The 23,888-nt window shown below is 47.5% G+C and overlaps 1 protein-coding gene across 1 annotated transcript in view; it reads right to left on the minus strand.

The window, feature by feature from the left end:
• The window catches only part of LAMB1 (laminin subunit beta 1), a 44,651-nt gene that overhangs the window by 1,918 nt on the left and 18,845 nt on the right, over positions 1–23,888 (minus strand). The window contains exons 15-31 of the mRNA XM_075491856.1: positions 23,752–23,879; positions 23,184–23,307; positions 22,462–22,666; positions 22,159–22,302; positions 21,831–22,062; positions 21,167–21,330; positions 20,465–20,689; positions 19,389–19,606; positions 19,195–19,291; positions 9,123–9,492; positions 7,266–7,450; positions 5,784–6,025; positions 3,508–3,711; positions 2,977–3,121; positions 2,022–2,229; positions 1,666–1,807; positions 620–796 (exon numbers count right to left, since the gene is read on the minus strand). Of these exons, the coding sequence (XP_075347971.1) occupies positions 620–796; positions 1,666–1,807; positions 2,022–2,229; positions 2,977–3,121; positions 3,508–3,711; positions 5,784–6,025; positions 7,266–7,450; positions 9,123–9,492; positions 19,195–19,291; positions 19,389–19,606; positions 20,465–20,689; positions 21,167–21,330; positions 21,831–22,062; positions 22,159–22,302; positions 22,462–22,666; positions 23,184–23,307; positions 23,752–23,879 (3,210 nt within the window). The remainder of the gene's footprint in view (positions 1–619; positions 797–1,665; positions 1,808–2,021; positions 2,230–2,976; positions 3,122–3,507; positions 3,712–5,783; positions 6,026–7,265; positions 7,451–9,122; positions 9,493–19,194; positions 19,292–19,388; positions 19,607–20,464; positions 20,690–21,166; positions 21,331–21,830; positions 22,063–22,158; positions 22,303–22,461; positions 22,667–23,183; positions 23,308–23,751; positions 23,880–23,888) is intronic.

The following is a 23,888-nucleotide window of genomic DNA, read 5'->3' on the forward strand; positions in this document are numbered from 1 at the left end:
GATGGACTAACTATAGACAACAGATTGGAGCAATGAAACTTCCTTTGGCAGATTTGTCAATTGTTTTGTTAATGAGCATTCTTTTGCTATTACGAAGGTGTGTGGCAGACGTTAGGAGCAACGCCATATGGTCACAGAGCAAATTTTGCATCTCTGATATTTAGAAATGACTCTGCTTTTATATTGAGCTAACGATTTTTCTTGTTGCTTGATTCTGTATATGCCAAATTCTGGGTTGTTTGTCCTGAACCTGTTGTTGTCATAGAACCATAAATACGCTGTGGAAGGGGAAAACAAATTACTAGTTCTCCTGTGGCAGGTAGTAAAGCTGAGGGACAGAAACAGATCTGTGAAAGGCCAACAGTGTGACAGCATGACAGGTTTCCTGCAGCTATTTTAGAACCTGAAAACTTCCCAATACTTCTTTCTCTCTGTATCTGGTACCAAAGTAAGTAACAAGCAGCTATCTTTGGTAAGTGCATTAAGTGCTTTTTTTTTTGGCCCCAGTAATTGACCAAGATGATGAAACGGATCACATGTATTCACTAATGTTCCTTTAGCCAAATGTGGGGTGAGAGTTTTTTTGGCTTTCCCTTAGCATCTTTCCTGAGCTTCTCACCTTTTTAACTTCTTCAGCATTTTGTTTTGCAGTAACAATTTTTTCTTCTATATTGTCCACATTCTCTGAATTTGTAGCAGCCTTTTGCTTAAGGTCTTCAACACTCTTCTCTAGCTCAAACAGACGTAAGGTAGCGTTGTTCAGTGTTTCTTCAGATGCTGCATTTTCAGATTCAATCTAAGAAAGAGGGGCAACAGTTACATTTTCAAAAGACACTGAATATAATAGTAAGCTTTCTGGATAAGCCCTGATCAACTACTTAGTTCATGTCCATAGATCTGATACAAAAGCCAGTGGTTTAGTTTTGTTACACATGGCCAACTGCAGTCAGGATGAAAGAGCCCACTGCTTGAAGATGGGGTACATATGGGGCTGCAAAAGCATTAAGGAACATGGTTGAAAATACCTGAGTGTATTACACATGCAAGAGTTGCCTAATCCACAGGCAAAACTGAACTTTGACATTTGACTCCATCATGTAATAACGGACTTGTGAAGCTGCATATCTTCTAAGCTGGCCAAGCTTCATGGCACTATGGTCTCATGAGGGCTGTGAGATGAAGTCTGAAAATACATTATCTGACAAGACTATAGTAATTACCACTTTAATCCAGCATTCACTTATCTTAGTCTTGTGCTGCAGCGGTGGGTGACACTGGTGACACTGGTGGGTGACACATGGCTACAGCACTACACTACCAGTGTGGTTGACAGGTATGACTTTCCAGGGATCTTGGCACACCTGCTGTGTTAGAGGGCTACAATCCTGCTTGTTTAACTTCAGTGGTGCAGGATATGGGGTGAGAAAAGCCTTTTGGTTGTTTTTTTCTTTTTCTTTTTTTTTTTTTTTAAGAGAAAATGGTCCCCTAGCATCTGTCATACTAACTCAAAAGTTTATGTGAAGCAAAGAATGGTTTAGATTCTCTTCAAGTGCAGTCTTTGATTTGCAGTACCCAAGAGCCTTCCCTAGACAGGCTTACATCAGTTTCTAAATATCAGACTTGGTGCTGTTGCTATATCTTAAGAAATACTCATAAAGAACTCACTGAGGTCAGCAGGTCTTGAGTTCCTTTAATATCTTCATCAGCCTGTTTGATGGCTTTTTCAGCTGCATTTTGAGCTTTTTCAGCTTCTTCCAGTGCTGCTTTCACCATGTCTGCAGTGACTTTAACATCTGTCGCACCTTTGCTGTGGAGCAAAACTATGTTAACTAAAAATACTTCTACTTGCAACTGGAAAAAGAACTAGTGATACACTGCAAAGGGCCATTTTTGCCCCTTAGTGAAGGAATGAGAATCTGCATGGGCTAAGTTAAACTCTGCATTTTCCAATACAATTAAATGAAAGTCTCGTTCAAGTTCTTGGTGATGGAAAACAGCTAATATAGAACAGGGTTGCATACCTTGCTTTTTTAGCTTCCTCCAGTAGCATTTCTGCTCTGGCAATGTCTCCAGCGCTCTGCTGCAGAATGACCTCAACATCAGAAAGGCTTTCTATACGCTCACGAATATCTTCTGTCAGGGCTTGCAGCTGCTGGGGAGTGCTTGGCATCTCCATGTTCAGCACTTCATTAGCCACCGCCTCGATGCTATCCAGGTCAGCGCTGTCTTCTAGTAGATGGACACAGATGACAAAGGTGTAAGTAAAACCTTCCCCTGTCAAGTCTCAGTACTCAAATTTTTGTCCAACTGTTCCCTTAAGAAGGAAAATCATGGGAAAACTTCCTCCCCTGGACTTACAGAAAATCAAGGTGTTAAAACTGGCGAAACTTCCACCTCAGGAGAGGCCCAGCAGGCACGTAGGCCCTGCTGGCATAGCTCTTGGAAGCCATTTGAAGATCTCAGTGATTAGCTACACCATGCAGGGGCTGTGGGGCGGAGATGAGAGCCCACAGGAAACGAAGCTAACAGCTGCACATAAATGTATTTGTGCTAGCAGTATACTCAGCCTTGTGCAAACAGGGAAGGAATGGGTTTGCCATGCTGCTGCTTGCTGCGAACAAGGCCCTCATTGAACCTCTACCTGCTTTCTTAGAGAGAGATACACTCAGTTTCTGACTTTCCTCCCCTTTAATAGTACTTCATCTTTCTAGTCAGCACTTATGAACACACTTGGCAAGCTACAGCAGTACAGCTGCCCCAGCTGAAACAAACGCAACAACATGCTACAGTTTGCTCTCACTTTCCTATTGTCTTGGTTTTCTCTTGGTTCCAGATTTCATCATACACCCTAAGTCTGGCTGAAAGCAGGAGAATGACACAACTATTGCATTACCCCTTAGAAGGTGATTCAGAGCTAAAGATAGATAGTTTTCAAAAACCCAGAATTAAAATAGAATTTAAATGTAAGGTTTTTACGCATTAGGAAGTCTCTAATCTGTTTAATAAGATTTCTCAGATCTTCATTGCTTCTGTCCACTTGTTGTTTTGTAGCATTGGTTTTGAGCAAAACTTCCTGTGCATTTTGTTTTGCTTCATCAGCTCTCTGTTTTGCCTCAGAAACCTAAAGAGGAAAATAGAAGGCTTGATTGCGTATTTGCTTATGCTTCAAGGCCTGGTTTAAAACAAAAGTCAGTTGGAGTCAGAGGTAATAGTAATGAGAAATGTTTTTTCTCATAAAACTCACAGAACACTTTTAAAAGCTGGCCATGATCCATACCGCCAATGCTAGTTTAAACAACTTGGGTTAATGTTTAGAGTTATCCATGAAGTTTCACTTTAGCAAGCTCCTTTTCTGAGGATCTCTACAAGCATGATGAAGTTACACAACTGAAAAGAAGTATTTTGAAGTAAGCCAGGCACATACTTTGTCAATCAGTGCCTAAACTTGTGTTACAACTAAAAGTTTTTTTTTTTTTTAAATATCTAACACTTGATTTGGCATATTACCATTCTGGAGAGTTGCTCAACTTCTGCTAATGCACTGAGGATGTCTCTGTCAAAATCCATGGCTTTCTGCCAGGTGTTGTGAGCGAGGGTCACCAGCCCATCGCAGCCAGGTCCTCCACACTTCTTCTTTCCATCATCTGTTCGACAGTTTAAACCGCCACACTCGGACTCGGCACAGGAGGCTCCTGCAGGAGTGCCACATGTCTGCAGAGACACATGAGACAAGGGAAATGGTCACAGCTTTATTTCCATTGCTGAGCTGCGAGGGGGATGGAGTAGGACACTGCTGTACCACGACAGAAACACTATGTTGTTTCTGCCTCTTGCAGTAGCATCTCAAGTACCCCAGTGAAGGGAGCTGAAGTAGAGCTGCAAGCTGGAGAGGTGGTTCCTGCAGCGGATTCATACCAGCATGACTTTAATCTTTCTTCTGTGCCCCCTGCACCTTCCTGCCTTTAACTTGGTTACAAATATGCAGCTCCCTGATGCTGAAGTAGCTGGAGGTTACGAGGGAAGCCTTGCCTCGCTTTCATCATCCACTTTTCCTGTATATCATCTTTCACTGGAAAGCTGCCTTTAAGCTTTGGTTTCAAGCTGGAAGCTACTACTGTCTGTATGCCTTTTGTTTGCAATCAGTCTTCACTACTGCTGGAGGAAAAACTGGCCATCCCAAAACTGGCCCATTTTATAAGGAAGAAAGTGTTTGGTGCAGAGTAGTATCTTTTCCTTTGCTCCAATGCCCTAGAAATGTAATAGAAGCTGAAATGCTCCAAGTTGAACAGGAAACTTTTTTTCATCTCCCTTAAAAAACTGTCCCATTCCCTTCCACCAAATGTTTGCTCTGATTTAATCTTTCCAGAACATTTTCCAATTTGTGAATTTTGTCCAGGATGTGTTCCCATAGGAAATTTCAGGGTAGACTTTTTTTTTTAAAAAAAAGCAGAACTATTTCAATCAGCAACATTGTACTGAGAATTATCCACTACTTGGTCAATTGTTTGGACAGTGAAATCACTCTGGCATTGTTTTAGCCAGAGGGAAAAATTGGAAAATTCCCCATTCTTGTGAGGTTCTTTTCCTTTTCCACCCCACCCCTTTTGCCAAATGATCATCACTAACCGACTAGCTTTTTGCAGCCAAAAAACCTCTCTGGGAAAACCTAGGAGCTGTGCCAAGTTAGCTGCAGCTGTCTCCTGTGAAGTGTAAATGAGGCCCTCTTACCTGTTTGGCATGCAACCTAGCAGTAGCTAGAAAGTGAAGAGATTTTTTTCTTTTGGTGTGTCCCATGATTACACCTCCAAGCAACTCGGTGTTTATGGCCTTGATAAACATCTACCCAAGACTTTCAGTCCTCAAGAACAGTTAGGCAGGAATGTAGGGGAAGGGAAGCTAAACAAAAAGATGTCTCTTTCCTCCCTCCTGAGAAAAAAAGAGGGCTGGGGGAGGCGGGAGGGATGACCATAGTTGCAAAGGACAGGGGACAATTCAGCCTGCGAAGAACTCATCCTCTAACACATGCCTGCCCAGGGGAGTTAATGAGCAGTCCCCTGCAGCCTGCCTTCATGCAGGCTTGCTTGTTCTCTGAATGCAGCTGGCCGACTTCAAAGCAAAACCAAGGGAACACCCAGCCTCTCCCAAGAAAAAGCCACCCTTGATCATATCTACAGCTGAGCAGGCAGCTTCAACAGAGAAAATGCCCTTTTGACTCCAGCTCCCTGTAAGTTCTGCTTTGTCTCAAGCTCGAGGAGGGGAGCGCGGTGATGCCGAGCAGGGCGGCCCATTGGCACAAGCAGAAGCGCTGCCTGGCTGGGCGCTGCACAGGCACAGTGTGTACCCTGCAGAGCTGCAAAAAGGAAGAGAGGAGCTGAGAGAAAACAAGCACGTGAACCGAGGACAGGCTTAAGAGGATGGCTCTCAGTCCAGCAGACCTGCTACGCTGCTTTGCACGTGGAAGCTCTGTCCACAGCAAAGGGCTTTGGGTGCCCTTTTTTTTCATGTTGGATGCAAAGATGGCTGCTTTGTCAGGGCTGGGAAGGGGTAGGAGGGAGATCAACATGAAAGGCTGGTGCCTGAAAGCCAGTAGGTCTCAGAGCCCACCCATCTAACAGCCCTGTTCTAACCCACAAAATACCCTGTCATCCAAGAAACATGCACTTTTCACGAACAAACTGTATCTCACTGTCAAGGCTCTAAACAGTTCCTCCCTGCTCATCACTTCTTCACAAACCCGACTATTTTTGCTACAGGTTTTATACCAGTGATTCTCAGCTGTGTACCTTCTCAGCCACTTCGGAAAGATCCAGGCTCTGCAGCTTGCCTGCGAGTTCATCCAGAAGGCGCGACTGCTCCTCTTGTTTAGCCTTGAACTGGGCCTCCTTCTCATTGATTAAGTCTTCCACTTCCTGCCGTGTTTGTGCTGACAGCTCCACGGCGCTATCGGGGTGAACAGTGGAGGCATTGACCCTCTCCTCTGCCTCCAGGGACATCTGGAAATACTTGGTGATACTATCCAAGGCTCCTGCAGAAATCAGATGGAGCTGCTCAGAAATCTGTTAAGTAACCCAAACTAATTTATATTATGGAGGTTGGCAGATGACACATCAAGGTTAGCGATACAAATATCAAGTTAAATGAAACGCTAGCCTGTGCAGCTATATTCAGTGCCATTGCAAGGATGACAGAATTTGGCCTGTTGTGGGGGGAAAGAAAAAAGTTAATTTCTTTGCTTGGTTGACAGTGTGTCAAGTTTGCTGGATTTTGAAGTTAAGCCTTTCTCTGACCCTAGTGACTGAATTCTGCTTGCCCTGAGGGCAAAAGAAGATCCAGCCTTTTAGGTTTATAGGGCAACAGTCTGTTTTCTAAGGGTTCACTTATCCCTTTAGTTCTTGCTGCTTGCCCTGGGATGTCTGGCTTATGGAGTCACTGCTTGGAAGCTGGTCAGAGCTTTCCTAAGAAACAACTGCTTGATGAAAGATGCTGATTTATGGGACTGTTAGTTTTGGACAACTCCCAGAGAGGCCTTGAGTGGGTGTGAGGGACCCCACAGGGGGGCCACACTCCACACCTCAGGGCAGCTTTCCTCTGCAGAATGCCACAAGTCAGGGACTCCCCTGTTCTACATCCTACTTGCCTTGCTCTGCGAAATCCCATGTTCACTGGAAACCATCTCAGACTTCCTGCAAAGCAGGAAATTGTTTTTTTTTTTAAATCCTTTGTTTCAAATTGGAATGAAGTCAGCTTTCAAAATTTCCAAAGAATTTGGTGACATTCCTCTTTCTCCAGCAACTTTTGATTCTTGACCCATTTCAATGTGCCAATAGGCATGCAAGGCTTGGGTGGCTCGGAAGAACTGAGCCCTTATGGTGTGCTCTTAGTCACCAAGACCCAGGTAGTTTTTCCAAACAGAAACAGCACTTTAAGAGACTGGGGAGAGCAAGGGAGATGTCCAGGTGTATCTTGGAATCTGCTGCACTTTCAGCTGTTGTATCTCATCTAAAATGTATTAATCAAGAGCCTTTAAGACAACTCTGTGCCCCAAGAACTTGAGCCGGCTTTGCAATGAGCGGAGGGAGAGAGGGGGTGAGGGGGCAAAACAAAATTCCTGCTGCATCAGCAACTCTGCTAATGCACAGAAAGAAGGTGCCCTCCTAGGAACTGTGTTTTATTACAAGTTAGAAGATTAACCTGGTATTTAAAACCATGCACTAATTAAATCTTTAGCCACCCTGCTGCTTTCTCCCCCTCCCTGCGACACTTACCCCGAACATCAGAGATCTTGATGAACTCTAGCTGTTCTGCAAGTTCTTTCACGACACGGTCTAGGCTTTTGGCATCTGTCTCCAGTGTGCTCAGGTCAGCGTCTGTGCTATTGCTCTTCACTGCTAAGGCTGACAGGTTTTCTTCTATGTCAGCTATCTTAACTGTAACATCTGCTGTCAGCTTTCTGTAAAACAGAGGCACAGGACTCAACACGGGGGGCAGGAAGGGTTGTAAGCCTCGGTGCTTCACTTCACTGAAGAGTGGTGGTTAGAGCCGTGCTGAGCTTCTCCCACGGCAGGACCTGTCCTCCCTCGGTGGAGCTGGATTTGTAACAACATGCCTACCTAGAATACTGTTTTGTTTCCTTTATCATACAAAACTACTTTTTAATCTACAGCACGTTTATAAACTCAAAGCACCAAATTGCTCAGAAAACAGCTGCTTTGTGTAAGATTAACTGGAGGCAGATTCCAGAGGACTGGTGTAATGCTCTTGCAGCCTGGCAACTGCATAGGTCAGAGTTGACTACTATGATCCATACATAATTTGCTTCCCATCCCACACAGCTACAAATGCAGTTTTGATTACTACGAGCTCATGGGACAGATTGGAACTTCAGGAAGCGGGGGGGGAAGCCTTAGTTTTAACACAATGGATTCTTTTAACTCGTCTGTAAAGATCCCTCCTCACCAGCCGTTTCTCTAGGGCTATGAAGGAAAACCTCCCGCCCTCAGCATTCAGCATGGCCTCAGTGAGCCACAGAGCAAGCTTTAGCTAGTGGGATAACCCTAAAAGGAAAGGCAAGTGTATTGCTGCTGCGGAACAGAAGTGGGCATAGGAAGCTATTCCCATCCATGCTGATCCCACCAGTCCCCGTGTTTCCTCATTCTGAAATAATCAGGCAGTATTTAAGCTCTGTGATCAATTTACAGCTCTCAATAGCCCAACAGCCTGCTGTTTTCCAGGAGTCCTTCAAAGCCCAGTACTTCCATACAGCCAGAGAGGAACAAGAACAGATATATATATACACGTCAGGGAAAAGCAGCTCCTCAGCTGCTCTGACCTCCCTCAGCACACACAGAGCCCAAATGCAGCAGCAACCCCCAGCTCTCCAGCTGGAGGGGGGGGGCTGCAGAGCACAGGCATATCCCTAATTGAGACATTTGTGCTTTAATCCTTGCCCCTTTGCTTTGTGCAGTCCCCTTTACAAAGCAAGCTCAAACAGTTGCACGCAGGGCTAGAAAGCATCTGTAATCCTACTTAATGTTACACTGCCCCATCTCCAAAAACACAAACTACCATCTTTTGTATGCTTAGCCGTAAAACAAAATACAAGGCTCCTACCCTGAGAAAAATGGAAACAATGCTTATTATAAAGCTGGTGCTTCCCCCCACACATGCTCAGAGTGCAGAAAGGAGCCCAAGTTTCCAAGTCATCGGCTACACACAGAAATCCAGGAATTTAATCTCTCCCCTCTTCATTCTCTCACATAATAGCAGTGTTTGTCCTTTGCCCCGGGGGAGCGCAAGGCAAGCGTGAGTGGCTCTGCAGTAATTCGCTGCCTGGTGCACAGTGGGAGCAGGACAACCCCTGCCCAGAGCATGGTAGCTGTGCTGCTCCTACCTTCCCCGGCCAGGTTTCCACTTGTGGGACAGATGCTCACTGCTGGTGCTTAGCATGGCGAGGTGCTCCACCGGCGCTAAGAGCCGCAGCATACCTTGCCCAGCTAGAGGAGTGGAGCCGGGGTGTCCTCAGCTCAGCATGGGGACATCAGTCACTCAAATAAATCCCAGCTTGCTGACACTCCCACTCTTTCCCACGCTAGACTTAGCCACGTAACTGCGACTGTACTCACTCTGCTTCCTCGAAGAGATTCCCAATGTTCTTCAGGGGCTCGGCAGCTGGATTTTGTGCAATGATGGTTTTAATTTCACTGAGCTTCTCCTCCAGGGTGTTGAGCGTCTGCTGGTATGGGCCAGTGACTCCAGTGATTTTGAGGGCATTAGCCCTATCCAGGAACTGCTGGGTCCTATTAGCCAGCTCACTGATGATCACATCCCAGAGGGCGAAGCACTGGTGGCATGGCACGCAGTCGGGGAAGAAGCCCGAGTAGCCCCGGGAGCACTTGTCGCAGCGTGGCCCTTCCACCCCTTCGTTGCAGATGCACTGCCCGGTGGCGCGGTCGCATTGTGGGGTCTGGATGCCATGAGGGTTGCAATCACAAGCTGGAAGGAGAAAAAGGCTACAGTGAGGGGAATGTCGTTGACATTGGCAGGGAGAAAAAAAAAATTCAACCAGTTGTCATGAAGTAGGGAAATTAGTATTGAAGTGGTCTGTGTCTGGATTATAATCAGCTAATTATGGATGTGTCTGCTTGGGTATGGGGGAACCAGGGCTGAGTGTGAAAGGGGAGAGAGAGAAGGAAATAACTCTAGGGGAGACTAGGATTTGCACATCTCAGAAACAGGTACAATAATGGAGCAAGGATGGACACGTCTTGCAGTGTTTGGATGTCCGTTGGATAGCAATTGAAGACAAAGATCCCAGTTTCACTCCTACAATGAAAAGTAGAGTAAGGCTTTCCAGACAGGAAAAGAAAGAACAGGAAGGCACATACCATAGTGGTTTAAGATAAAACGGGAGTGAAATTCAAAAAGTGAACAAGGAACAAGCATTTACCGTCTCCTCCAGCACAGTAGGGGTCAACTGAGGAATCCAGCAGATCAAAAATCAACCACCCTCCCCTGCACCTCCCACAAACAGCACAATAAAAGGAGATAGTTGATTACACAGCACTTAACTAAGTGGGAGAGCTCCCTACCACAAGACACCATGGGTGCTAAAAGCTGAGGTGGCTTCAAAGTACATGACAAATTTATGGAGTAACAGCCCTTGAGAGATCTTCTGTGCAGAGGTACAGAGCCTGGCTCAGGACATGCTCCTGCCACGGATGGTGGGAAAACATTCACAACATGCATCGAGGAGCCTGGCACTGGGCTGATGTTTTGGGTACACAGAAAATGGGAAAAAAAAACAGGCAGTGAAAAGTAGAATAGAACAAAGAATGTGGTCATGGGCAGCCCTGTCCGAGAGAGAAGCAAGAAGTCTTCTCCAACACGGGTGCTAACGACCAAGAGCCTACACACTGCTTGTCACCCTCAAGTGGGAATGAGGATGATTAACCAGTTTGGTTTTTAATTATTCCACACTTTGAGCACCAACTCCGGAGTTAGTAGTCACACCTTCCTGAAATGGACTTTCATTCTTATTTTATTTTTGTAACTGTGAACACCTACCTATCTTCATATGCTGGTCAGGTAAGACCCAGAGGCTCCAGGTAGTTGCCAAATTGGAGAGATAAGGTTTGGGCAACACCCTTTTTTAACAAGCTTTTAGAATAAAGATGCACTTCTTTGGCACTAACTCGCCATGAAGAGAAGTTACTCAATTAACTTACTGATGCACGGTCATTTCTAAATGCACAGACACACTTTGTACACAATAACGCTATCAGGAGAAGCTTCCATGCAGCAGGGCTGCCACTTGACCTCTCCTCCTCCTTAATTACGCAGGCAGCAGCGGAGGAAATTACCAACCTGCAAAGCTTTTAATGAAGGGATGGCAGCAAGGAGCAAAAAAGAGAGGCCTTGAAAATAGGCAGATCATCTGCCTCCCATTGTGGCAGAGTACACCCGAAGCAGGTCAAGCACACATTCCTTGAACAGGAAAAGGACTGCGATACCTGATAAAAGCCTTCACTTACACATCCAGTGTAAGTAAATTACCAGGCATCCTTGAAGGAGGTTAATAGCTCAAAAAGGTCCATAAATCAATTCACACACCCCAAGCACATGCCCTCTTGAAAAAAGGGCAAAACACAAAGCCGTTTTCAAGATTGTACATTGTTTTCTTCAATGCCAAAACACAGTGGTGGTCTTCAGTTCAAAAATTACACAAAGAGCCTCAGCAGAACAAATCGCTCCTCAACAAAATGACTTTCTTGTACAACGTGAATATGATAGGCAAGAGACAAAAATAACTTCTGCTGCCTGCACAATTGAGCAAAATGGTCCTTTGTTCTTTGAATTATACCCTGACACAAGAGATTGTTTTTACTCTGCATCGAAAGTGCTTAAGTAGTCAACTTGCCATGGAATATGTTCCCTGCAGGCAAACCATCGAGTTCCTGTTTGAAGGAGGTCAGTTAACCCTTCTGTCAACTAATAAGGCCCTCGGTATAACGATGAATTGTCCAAATTCCTCTCCATAGAAAGAGGCTAAATGGCATGTGTTTTTTCTCAAAGATTCTGAGATCTGGTCAAGTTACATGAATATTTGCTGCTGGCAAATCAGATCACTATATTTACTTGTGGATTTAAAAAGCTTAAAGTGAAAAAAAGAAAAAAAAAAACCACCACGTCAGTAATTCTACTCCTGAATACCTGCATGTTCAGGAAAGGCAGATGACATGGCTTTAGTAGCATTTACATGGTAATGTGGATTCCAAAAATCTCTGGAAGCCAGAAAATGCTGGGGAAGGGGAGAGGAGAATCTAAGTACTAACTTGTTTGCAAAGTGAAAACCCAAACTCCACGGCTGCCTGTTGGGAGATGATAAAGAGCAAAGAAGTAATTTATTCTAAATATACCACAACAGTTGGAAGAATCATCCCATTTCTAGAATTCTAGAAAACTTCCAAACTGAGCTTTGTGGGACCCACGAGAAAATTGTACAAGGCAGCTAGAAACATTACTGTAGGTTTTTTATCTGGTTTAGGATTCTTTGTCAAGCCCAGAAGCAGGCAATGCTGGCTCTGCATTACTTCAGTAGTGTGAATCCAACATATATAAAATGGCTTTCAAAAGGGCTGGTTTCACACTTGCTCTTTCTTTTCTTCATGATCTTCCAAAGTCATTAACTGCACAGGACCACACCAGCTTTCAAACCAAAAGGTAAAACTGAAGATAATTTTATCTCTATTTTTAAGTAAAATCACATAGTCTAATGGAAAACAAGAAAAAGCCTCCCTCAGAACTGGAATAAGACGATTCCAGTAGATTTTATTTTCTTTCCATTTTGAAAATTTGGGACACCTTTCTACATGCTGGTGGTACGGTCTCTCTAGCTACAGCCCTTGGACAACTCCTTACTGTGGAACTGACTGAAAGATTTTTAAAATTCTCACAAAAGCATCACTGCTCCTCTTTCTTACAGCTCACATCCTGTGAGCAAACCTTTTATCTCACAAATGACATGCGTATGCCAGTGGTCGGTTACATGCCAGTGTTCGGATCTTTTCTACAGTCTAGATGACCTTAGCCAAGCACTTCAGCCACAGTTGAAGTCATCTCTGTTCCTTGCTAGAGTCAGTCTCTGAGTGCTTCTATGAGATGCTGGGTCCCAATTTCCAGACAACGCATTAATAACTAAATTTGGCCAGCCAGAAACCCACAGAAACTGCTCTTCTGCCCTCCAAGGCTATGTGGAACAGGACCTCCACCATCTCCAGTGCCTTTAATGGAAGAGTCCTGTATCCTGTGCCCTGGCCACCACCAACTGGCTATTTCACATCCTGGCACAGAGCACATCCAAGGCCCTTGCAGAGAGCATCTTCCCTTTACAGCATGGTGGGGATCAAACCCTCAACTGACTTCAGCTGTGGTGACTTCTCAAGAGGAGGTAAGCCAAGCCCAGAACAAGACCATATAAAGCCTTCTAGGTAGTGAGGAGCACCTTGAACACCATGGGCCACCAGGCAAATAGCTCAGTGCACAGGTTTCACTTCTTTGCCTCATGCAACGCCTGCTTACCAAGCACCCGCTGGCTTCAGTCTCTGTGGGATTTCAGGGCACAACTTTGTCCTAAAGGGACAAAGCAGAGTGACAGTGGCAGGATCCATGTGAAAGAAAAGGAAGACCTCCCAGCTGGTATGGACTGGAAAAGGCTACCACAGGACTGGCAAATAGCTCATGGAAGAATAACCGCGTGCCAAGTTACACATCCATCATTCATGACGGTGGGTGCACATCCACCAAAAGGATTCATGTGATATTTGATTATCACTGCCAGTGAACTGGGATGTGAAAACAGGAGACGCCTTGATTCCCATCACCTGCTAGAAACAGAGCGAACACTGTGCCAGAATGATCCAGCACGTCATGCCCAGCATCGTTTTTGGCCAAAGTACCCCAGCGTCACATCTAGCCACAGTGGAGTTCTTGCTTCTCTACCACCTCCTTTGTTAATGTCCAACTATTCCTATGGCCACCATGTCAGCCAACTCCTATGCAGTCCCATGCTACTGATGCGCTCTGTTACAGCAGTTTTGCTTCTGCTGTACTCAAACAGGCTAACACAAACACAATCTTCAAAGTATAGCTTGGCTCTGGAGATTTTGGCTCCAACCAGCACACTCGTAAGTCTGATGTAACACTTGAGTAGCTATACCACATCTAACTTTAGCATATGCCTGGTTAATCTGATTTTCCCCAAGAAGAACAAGAAACACGCAGGCACATCTACGGATGCAGAAGTGTTTCAGATATTATCCAGTAGCTAGTGATGGCTTTATACTCCACCTAACATAGTATCTGTGGAACAGGGAAAGACATAAAGTCCTGTAACCTCTTTTTAAATGCCTTACCTATGCTTACGTGACTAGAAATGGTGAAAAGTGGTTCATTTTGCACTGTAAAACCACACAGATGCTGAGTTTACTGCAAGACATTTAGATGCCTTAACCAGTTGATTATTCTCCCTCCATACAGAGGGGTGAACCAAGACGGGTGAAGGGCTGTAAGTTAACACAGACTGGGCTGCTTGCTTTGAAGATCAGTTAGACAGGGATCAAATCTGTCCCTGAGTAAGCAGAGCAGGACACTGCAGTACCTCTCATGGAAAGCATAGCAGAAGAAAAGAGCTCTTCTGAAATCGCTGGTCAAAGATCTGAGGGTTTTCAAAGGAGCATTTACTAAGGTAAACAATAGGTTTCTGTTCCAAAATGTCATTTTGGAACTGGGTGTATTGTTTTCTTTAATTGAGTGTTTAACTCAATCAGACATGCTTCTGTGGCATACTCTGACTTACGTGAAATCACATTTTTGACAGGAAAATTTTCTAGCCTAATTCTTCAGTCAGGATCTGCTGATTAGCAGCTTATGAGTATAAAAGGTTGTAGCTGCATCTGTTCACAAATGCATGTGCACGTATGTGCATGCACACAGAGTATCCATGGGTAATTTTTTTACCACCTTGATCAATGCATTTCTCTTTTAGTAATTCTTTTAACTGATCTTAAAGATAAAAAGTAACACTTATACATGTTTATTGAACACAGACTTGTAGAAACCTATGGGGAGAAATCCCAAAGAAGTAAATTACTAGCTCGAGTAGTTTGTTTCAAGCTCAGAAGGATCTTTCAGTTACTCTGACAGCTCTGCTACCTTTCCCACTAATTTTAAATATTTAGAACTCACTTCCATTTAAACTACTGTAATGTAATATATGGCGTATTTGCATATCACTTAATCTAAACAAAGGTGTGTCAGAGCAGTTGATTCTACAGCCGAGATGATATAATGGATACTGAAAGGGCTGTATGAAAATCACAGGCTTGGGGTTTAACGCCTTACTGTAGGATGCTAGGAACAAGCAAGTGTCATACATCATCCTACACAGAACAGAAAACATTTTTGCAGAAATATTTTCTTTACTACTTGAGATCGGGGACAGAGAGCATCAAATGTTTGACTCATCCGCAGCAAAAAAACCAAAGGGTTTGTTCAAACTTGATTTCCTGGCGTCATTTCCCAGTGGTAGTGAGGCACTACGATGATAAAACCATCCAGCAATTTGAAAGGTTGAAAGTTTTGCAGAACTAGCAAATTTCTTCTGAATAATCAGCTATTGATTCAAATTACCCTGTAAGCATATTGCTAACTCCTCAGCGTTACAATTTTCAGTATGAGTGTTAGGATAAGATCCCAGCCTAGAATTACTAGAGCTGTGCTGCATTTTAACATGCTAGCAGACCTTGCTGAAAGGGCAATTTTCTGGAAACAATCAATATACATTACAATATTTTAAGACCACAGGTCAATTGAAATTATGAAACTCAAAGTGAAAATTATATTTTCTTTAGTGTAGAATTTGTCTGAATTCCTTTAGACACTTAGCACAGAAGGAAAAGAAACATCTGCTAATCTTTTTCTCTGCACCATAAACACCTCCTATAAAAGCAGCCTACGTGACTAGTTTAAGACCCAGGTGTTAAATTAAGACTACTAAGCCTATTCTTAATTGGCAATGGGGTAATTTTCAGTGAACAGACGTTTCAGCACCAGGTACATAACAAAGACTAAAACCGGAGAAAAACAACTTTCTGCCAATGTCTGCAATGATTATTTGATAAAAATGCGTTTTCATCTTAGTGCAATTAAATTCTGTTTTTTACAATAGGGCTTGATATTCCAGTCCAACACAGAAAAATATTGACACAGGTATGCTTCCTGTAAAGGGGAGGTAGCAATACAACCTAACTTTCAATCATCTGATACAGTACCTTTTACTAACTGCACTCTGTTCTGTTTGTTCAATTTATTAAAACAGTAATGATAGTAAAATTGTAATCTCCTTTATATTATATGAAACACATAAACTTCAAATATCTACTGTGCAAGGGCATTGTCTGAGCTGCATGTGCAGCCACACCGTATCTCAGAGGCTTCCCGGGAGCCTGGAGCCTCCTGCCAGAAATGTGCTTTGCAGGCTGAAGTCGGCGCAGAGCTCAGCATGCTGAGTCCTGCACTTTCGTTGCCAGGCTTTGGAAAAGCTCCAGCAGAATGCCTGGGAGACTCGAGTTTGCTGAAATTTGTAATCCTGTTATTTACTACCTTAGCAAGGACTTTCATGCACACGCACACATTCACATGCAGGCTCGTGCAGAGCTGCATATAGCTTGTAGCTGAAGCAATGGCCAGAGAGTCCTGCAAAGGGGCTGGCATTGCCCTTCCGAGCAAACGATGCTCACTGCACAGCTCCTGCTCACTGTAATCCTCATAGGGACCTGCACAAGGCCCAGATAAACATGCTGGGCTCTTCCCTATCCTCTGTGCCTCTCCTGTGCTAGTTTTGGGCATTATGTTAAATTAAATGAGTAACTGTTGTGCTTTTTCAAAGCATGGGGTAAGCAGTCTCCGAAGACCCAGCCCTACAGGCTCCCTGCGGTGTGTAATCCCCAATGGACATCTGTGGGTGGTGGGAGTGTACCTGGTACTGATGGGTCGAGATGCTGCCCAAACATAGGCACCCACCTTAGCTTGCCCCAGCGGTCTGGTCCTAGTGTGATCTCTGGGGACATGCAGAGAGGAGACATCGTATGACACACTCTCTCTGCCGCAGGGAGCACAGACTGCAAATCAAAGCACCCAGACCAGGTGCAAAAACCTGCCTCCCCCAGCTTCTGCTTCACCATCTCGAAGCTTACCAAGATTTCTAGAAAACAAGTCACAGGCAGCAGCCAGCAATGGTCACTGCCATCAATGGGGACAGCGGGGAAGCGTGCCCTGGAGTCTGGTTTCCAGCAGAGCGTGCTGGGACCCCAGGGCTGCATCCCCAGCTTGGTGCTGCTGCAAGCGCCTGGGGACCCATGGGGGGCTGCAGCCCCGAGCCTGTCCTAGATGGGCCATTTTGTACATCCCCACGTAGCTGTGTCCAGAGGTTATTTGCAGGCACTTGTGTTCACATGACCTCACTTTTTTTTTTTAACTAATTAAAAAATTTGTAAAGGGTGTCACAGCAACGTGGGCAATACAGTCCCCATTTCTCAGCAGGGGCTCATGTCTGTTGGTGCCAACAGCCTGAAGACCTCTTGGGAAGAGATCACACATCACTGTCCCTTGAGTGATGCACCCTGTGATTTCCAAACTTGAGCAGAAGCCGCTTGCCCTGGCTGGTGGAGGATCCCACCCAGAGTTGTCGGGACTGACGTCCACACCTCCGCATCAGCTCGGTGCCCGCAGCAAAGACTGTCCATCCATACTTACATGGTTCAGAGCTCTCTCACCATTCCCCATCCAGACCGGTTTGTATTTTCTTCCTGAATGCGGCACAAAATGTGGCCCTTTTGGCTACTTGCACCAGCATGAGCATGCCACCGAGGGCAGCACAGCCAGGAGCCCATGTGTCCCCCTGCAGCTGGAGCCAACATCTTTGTGATGAATCCGTCTCAGTTCCAGCTTCACCTTGGCCGCAGGCCATAAAGCTATTTTCCAGGGGCACTGCTCTGTAACTCCTTAAATGGCACAGTTTTCCAGTTCGCCTGCAAATCGCTTACCACGGAGAGTGACTACCTGCCCACGCGGCGGCTGCACGTCTGCCAGCCTGAACATCACCCCTCTGCTTGCTGGAACTAAATGAGGGCTGAGAAGTTGCTTCTCTCTCTGCCAAGGAAGGGTGGAAGACAGGGTGGGAGGCACTGATACCACCACGTTGGGGAGACTTGGCAGTGCTGTGGGGCTGGATGCATTCCACAAGTGAGCACAAGCTTGGAGCCTATCCAGGGCATCGCGCTGCAGGCTGCTCCGGCTCAGCCCTGGGCACCGGCTCTCCCCGCCTGCCACAGAGACCTCCTTGGATGCAATCCTGAAGGAAAATCTGCATTTCCACCTGAGTGAGTCTCCTGTGTCACTTGGGGACAGAAGGGGTGGCAGGTTGGAAGGAGAGCGTAGAAGAGCATGGTAAAAACAGGCTCTGAAGAATACATCCTCTCTTTACTTCAGAAATGTTAAGAAGCAGGTTTTCACGGAAACTCCAGGTTCACAGCAGAAACTCCATGAGAGGCCAGAAATGCTGGTACATGGGAAAATCCTGCTGATAAGGTATGCTGATGGACTCCACCAATAAACCCTGATGGAGACAGCTGATACCAAGAGACAACCCCTGCCCTGGGGCCGGCAGGGTCAGCGCCCCTCACCACGCCAGAACACACACAGCCTCCCCGAGAAACCCAATATGTACTCAGGAACAGGGACAATTCCCCAATCCTTTCATCTGCTGCATTAACCAAGTAACTGTGACCTGCCTATCTGGTTAGATAATAGGTGCTAAGGTATCTCTATTGTAAGGGATTTATTAAAGACCACAGCAAGCACATTCCTCCCTGCAGGAAAAAATACCTTAATCTACTGCAAACCCTCCTGGCAAAGGCTCCTATTTGAACAGATCAGAGATACAAGTTTGTTCTGGTCTGGACAGTGTTTGAAGTTTCTTTTCCAGCTAATGAACAGACTTGTTTATAATGAAAGGGCAGAGAGCATCCAGTTTTCTAAACAAGCGACTTTACGGCGCTCTGTTTTGTGGCATGTAGCTATGGCTAACCCACTGCACAGTCTCTGCTGGGTCCTTTATTTTCATCTGAAATACAAAGAAAGTCTCCTACTAAATCAAAAACCTTATTTCTTCAGCCCCAGCCTCCCTAACAAGACAGAAGAGGAGACAGGGGTCTTCTACTACATACAAACAAAGGGCAAAGGAAACTAGTTTCCAGACCAATTCTCAAACTCAAACACTTGCGATATGTTTTCTTGCCACGCTGGCTTACCTGGCAGCATTGCAACCTAACGGTTAAATAAGAGTTGGTTTCTACACAGAGATGATTGTTTCTAAATAAGGGTCCAACAAGAAATAAAATAAACCAGGCAAGCGTTGAGCTGGGCTCCGCCATGCCTCCCATCCCCGGAGGAGAGACCCCTCCATGCCTTCCTCCCTCATTTCCAAGGCTCCTGTGGGACTGGCAGGGGTCACTGGAGAGGCTGCTCCTGGCAGGGGTGTCCCAGCGCACCGGGGGGTGACAGAGTGCCTGGCCACCGGGTCATTTCCAAAAGGAGCAGGGGGGGCCGCACCAGAGCGGGCACCGGGCTGGGACTCACCTTGGCATTCCACGCCTGGGTCGCCCCAGAAGAGCTCCTGGCACTCCCGGCAGGTCCGGCCTCCGAAGCCCCGCATGCACTGGCACTGCCCTGTGAACTGCCACAAAATAACAAGAGACATGACGGTCTCCATGCCTCGCCCCTGCGCTGGAGCAAAGGCCGAGCCGTCACAGCGTGCCCCGCGCTCCCCTCACCTCGTTGCAGGCGGGCCCGAGGGAGCGTGCGGGGTCGCAGCCACACTGCTCGCAGCCGGTGCCGCTGGCGAGCCTCCACGTGTGGGGGGCACAGCGGTCGCAGGTCTGCCCCACCACGTTGGGGAGGCACCGGCACTGCCCCGTGGCTGCCTCGCACCGGCAGCTCTCAGAGCCCTCGCAGTCCTCCTGGACAGTGCCCAGGTAGTTGCAGACGCACTCTGTGAGGGAAAGAGCATGGCGCCTCGATGTCAGCCTGCCCTTTCGTTACCAAACCACCTGGAGTTTGCATTTAATTTATTCTCAGTCCCCAGAGGTGCGGGCAGATGCCGGCACGTCCCCACACCTGCGGCCAGGCCTGACCCAACACTGAACGCCACCCAGCACCGCTCAAGAGCCCTGCTCATGTCCCAGGCTGGCCACCTCTACAGCTTCTGCCCCAGCACCCAGGAGGCGACAGGAGCCCCCCGCGCAAGCAGCCCAGCCTTCCTCCTCTTCTCCTTTCCTCCCTCTGTACACAACCAAAGGTCAAGGCTGCCCAGCTCCTGTCAGCCAGCTGTGGTGGCAAATCTGCTTGCCGCAGGGCTCCGCTCGCCCACCCAGCGACCCACCCGCCCTGCCAGGCTGCATCCAGCGCTGAGGGAGAGGAGGGTCTGCCTCCCCGCCGCCTAGTTCAGCTCTCTGGTGTGGCCCTTGCTCCCCAGGTAGGACTTGCTCCCGCTGTCCAGCCACATCTGCTGGTGTGAACACAAGCCAAACCCACACCCAGCCCCAGGCCACCTCTGGAGAAGAAGGAAACAAAGACCTCTAACAAGAGGACAAGAAACCCCCCTCCCGCAAAAGCCTTGTCCTTTCAGCACATGTAAATGCTGTCCCTGCTCTCCCTGTCAAATGTAAAGGACTCCGTCCTGGCCAGGAGCCCTGCTGAGCTGCAGGGCCGCTGCACGAACTCCAGCTGGAGGTAATTAGGTTTCCCCTCCACCCCAAATGCTCCCAGGTAAATTTAAAAGAGCTCGGGCAGCCGCTGCCGCCCTGTGACATGGCCGGCTGAGGGGACACGGCCGCGTCTCCCCACTCACTTCTGCAGTCCTGCTGCAGGGCGCTCCCGTAGTAGCCCCGTTTGCAGAGGTGGCAGTTTTCCCCCTCCGTGTGATACAGGCACTTCATGCACGTTCCCGTCTTCTTGTCGCAAGCCTCCGGGTCAGTGGTGTCGATGTTGTTGTTGCACTGGCACGGCTGGCAGGCACCGCCAACCTCGTCGGGGCTCCCAAAGAAGCCAGACGCACATTCATCACATCGACTGCCTGTTTGAACAAACAGGCATGGTGGGAATTACCATCACAGCTCGCTAGCACGCAGCCCCCTAAATGGCAAGACTGAGGCAAGACAACAAAGGCCATTAATTGGCGGGGGGGTGTTAATTGGATTATGCTCAAAGCAACAGAGGCAGCGCTTGGTGAGACTGCAGCAGCTTGGCGCAGCATGGATGGTACTGCCTGGGGCACCAAGGCACGGTGCTGCAGCCCAGCCGCCAGCGCGCTCGTCCCCTCGGCTCCACTGCTGTCCTGGTCCACCTCTGCCGACCACCGGTCATCCCTCACCACGCTGCCAGCATCGCCTGCACAAGCCGCTCTGCCCTGGCATCTTCCAAGTGCTGCCAACCTCCAGCAGCAACACATTGATGCTGGTGCTGTGGTCACATCCAACCACCCTTATGAACATACCCCTTCCCACTCAGAGGTTGAACCCAACCAGCCCCGCCCCACACACCCACGAAGTACCTATGTATCCCACGCTACAGACACACACGACTTGCAGTGTGACCGGATCCTGGTAACAGCCGCTGGCAAACTGGCGTCCGCTCTCGGGGCCGTCAGGGCAAGGGCAGGGGCGGCAGTGGTCACCTGATCCCAGGACGGGGTCTCCGTAGTAGCCAGTCTGGCACCTGCGCAATGGGGTACACGGCATGCAGGGGACCACAGGCAAACAGACTGCAGCCTTGCCATAACTACGCTCAGGTTTTAAACCACCGTGAAGAACCAAAGGGCAGAAACATCCTTACAGCTCTCCTGTGCCACTCATGCTCCGAGCAGCCACAGAGGCAAATTTGACTGGCTCACACCAGCGTAAGAGCAGGAGGCCCAAGGCTGATGCCTCTCAAGAAGCTTTCAATGGAGAAACCCTCTCTGAAGCCCCAGGGTCCTGCAACGTGTCCTCCGGCATCTGGGCAGGCACTGCCAGGAGGCATGAGGCCATGGGCAGGGAAGATGGGGTCCCTGCTCCCATTCTCCTCCGGGACCACCAGTGCTGCTCTGGCTCCCACGGTGCAGGGACTCTCCCTGTGGATTCACACCCACCCTAGCAACAGCACCGAAGGGGAATGGCTGCTGTGCTCATCCTTCCAGGGGGAAGAGAGGGATCAGGGAGGGGGCGCACGTGCCGTACCTCTCGCAGTTGTGCCCCGCTGTGTGGTCCCGGCAGCTCAGGCACTCCCCGGTGTAGGGGCTGCAGTCGTCAGCGTGGCCATTGCAGTGGCAGGGCTGGCAGCTGGGGAAGCCCCAGAAGCCGGGCAGGCAGCGGTCGCACTGCCGCCCATATACCCCGGGGAAGCAGTGGCACTGGCCTGTCTCCGCATCGCAGAAGGCGTTGTAAGAGCCTCGGACGTGGCACTCACATGCTGCAAGGAGAGGGAGAGAGGGGCTGCATTTCCACGGCAAGCCCTAAACGCAGGGCCCCGACCACAACACAACCCAGAGCCAAGTGTTTAACGTACATCGGCATCCACTTGGCCCGAACCCAAAGGTGCCAGGGGCGCATCTGTCACATTGTCTTCCAACGACATTAGGACGACACTGGCACTGTCCTCCGCTGGGGTCGCACACCGAACTCAGGGAGCCCTGGGGGTCACACTGGCATGCTGAGAAGAGAAAAGCATCAGGGGGAGTGAGTACCACAGCACAGGACATGAACTACCTGCCTCATCCCACGCACACGCCTTCCCTGTGCAAACCACTCCGCCTGCAAGCGCCATCCAGCTTCCAGGCACAGTTTGCCCTATACGTAGGTGGTTACGTACATAATGCAGTCTCGTGTAATAGAGCAGAAATGCTGAATATGATGTTCTTGCAGACGTCCGTCATGGGAGTTTTCACAACACTCCTGCTGTTTTCCAGACACCGGTATCTTTGGAAAGTTTCCCAAGCACTGTTCATGACCACATCTTCACCTGAGCCTCCCACTGTGAATATGTCCAGCGATTTGCAGTATGGCATGAGAACAAGCTACAAAATTTTACAATGACAAAGTATCACTATTTATAAATAGCCTCCAACAAAATTGTGAAAATTCACCATTATCCTGCTTCCTATGATCCTTTTTTGGCCAAAAAGCAAACAGCCAGACAGAATTGGGAAGGGAAATGACAGTATTTCTGTTGGTTTTGGTGGAATAGTTCTGGTATCTACCAAATTCTTACCAAATCTACCAAATTCTATCCATTCAAAAGAAAAAGGTTGACATTTCATGACATATATAGCACTCATTAGCCTCCCCAAGGAAACTACAGGTCTGTGGCACTAGCTGCAGTCCTGTAAAATACAAAAACAACCCACATACTTTAAGACTGAAGAAACCTACAGTGCTTTACATTGTTCAGTTAAAATCTGGCTTCAGCCACAAGCAACAGCACTGTAAAATATTACTTCAGATTTACACAGATGCATCCCAGAGGAGATGCAAACTTTCAGGCTTTTAAATATACTTTTCCACCAGAGCATCCCTGAAACAATTTCTGCTCACAGAGTCAATGAGCGTGTATGGGCTCTCCGTCTCCGTATCCACCGAGGAGTACTGGGGCAGCTCCAGGCGGATGGTGTAATTCAGCCCCTTCTCGAAGCAGACGGGCCGCGGGAGAACGACGTATCTGGATTAGGAACAGGAAACAATTCTTACTTCAAACACCCAGCATCATAAAGCGTTTCACATGGCCCTATAAAGCAATTGACATAACGGAAAGCAGCCAAGACCAGGCAGAACAAAAGCTACAATGCGAAAGAGATGGTTTGGAGGCTTGTGCAAGTCAGAACCGGAAAACCTTATCGGCAAGCTAAAGAGTCATACTGATGTTCACTCACAGGCTGTGCAAACACTTCCCCCCCTCTTTACTCAGTGAACAAAACAAATCAGATAAAGAGAATAAACTTAAAAGCTTTGAGTCTACATACACAATGCAAAATGTTTTCATAACCCACTGAAAATTAAATTTCATTCATTTTCATAGAGGCCACAGCAAACTGAAAACGTGACATTACTCTGTTTCAATTTTTTAAATGTTTTTTCTCCTTTTCACCCATACAGTTATACCTACCTGGAGCCGGGTGACAGTGAGACGACCTGATTATCATCATCAGGAACTGTATTGCCACACCGGCTACCCGTGGGAATCTTGCCTGGGCGCGAGACGCTGATCACAGCTTTTTCCCACTGATCCGGCAACTGGGGGGA

Source organism: Mycteria americana, chromosome 1 (assembly GCF_035582795.1).
Source record: "Mycteria americana isolate JAX WOST 10 ecotype Jacksonville Zoo and Gardens chromosome 1, USCA_MyAme_1.0, whole genome shotgun sequence".
Lineage (NCBI taxonomy): Eukaryota > Metazoa > Chordata > Aves > Ciconiiformes > Ciconiidae > Mycteria > Mycteria americana.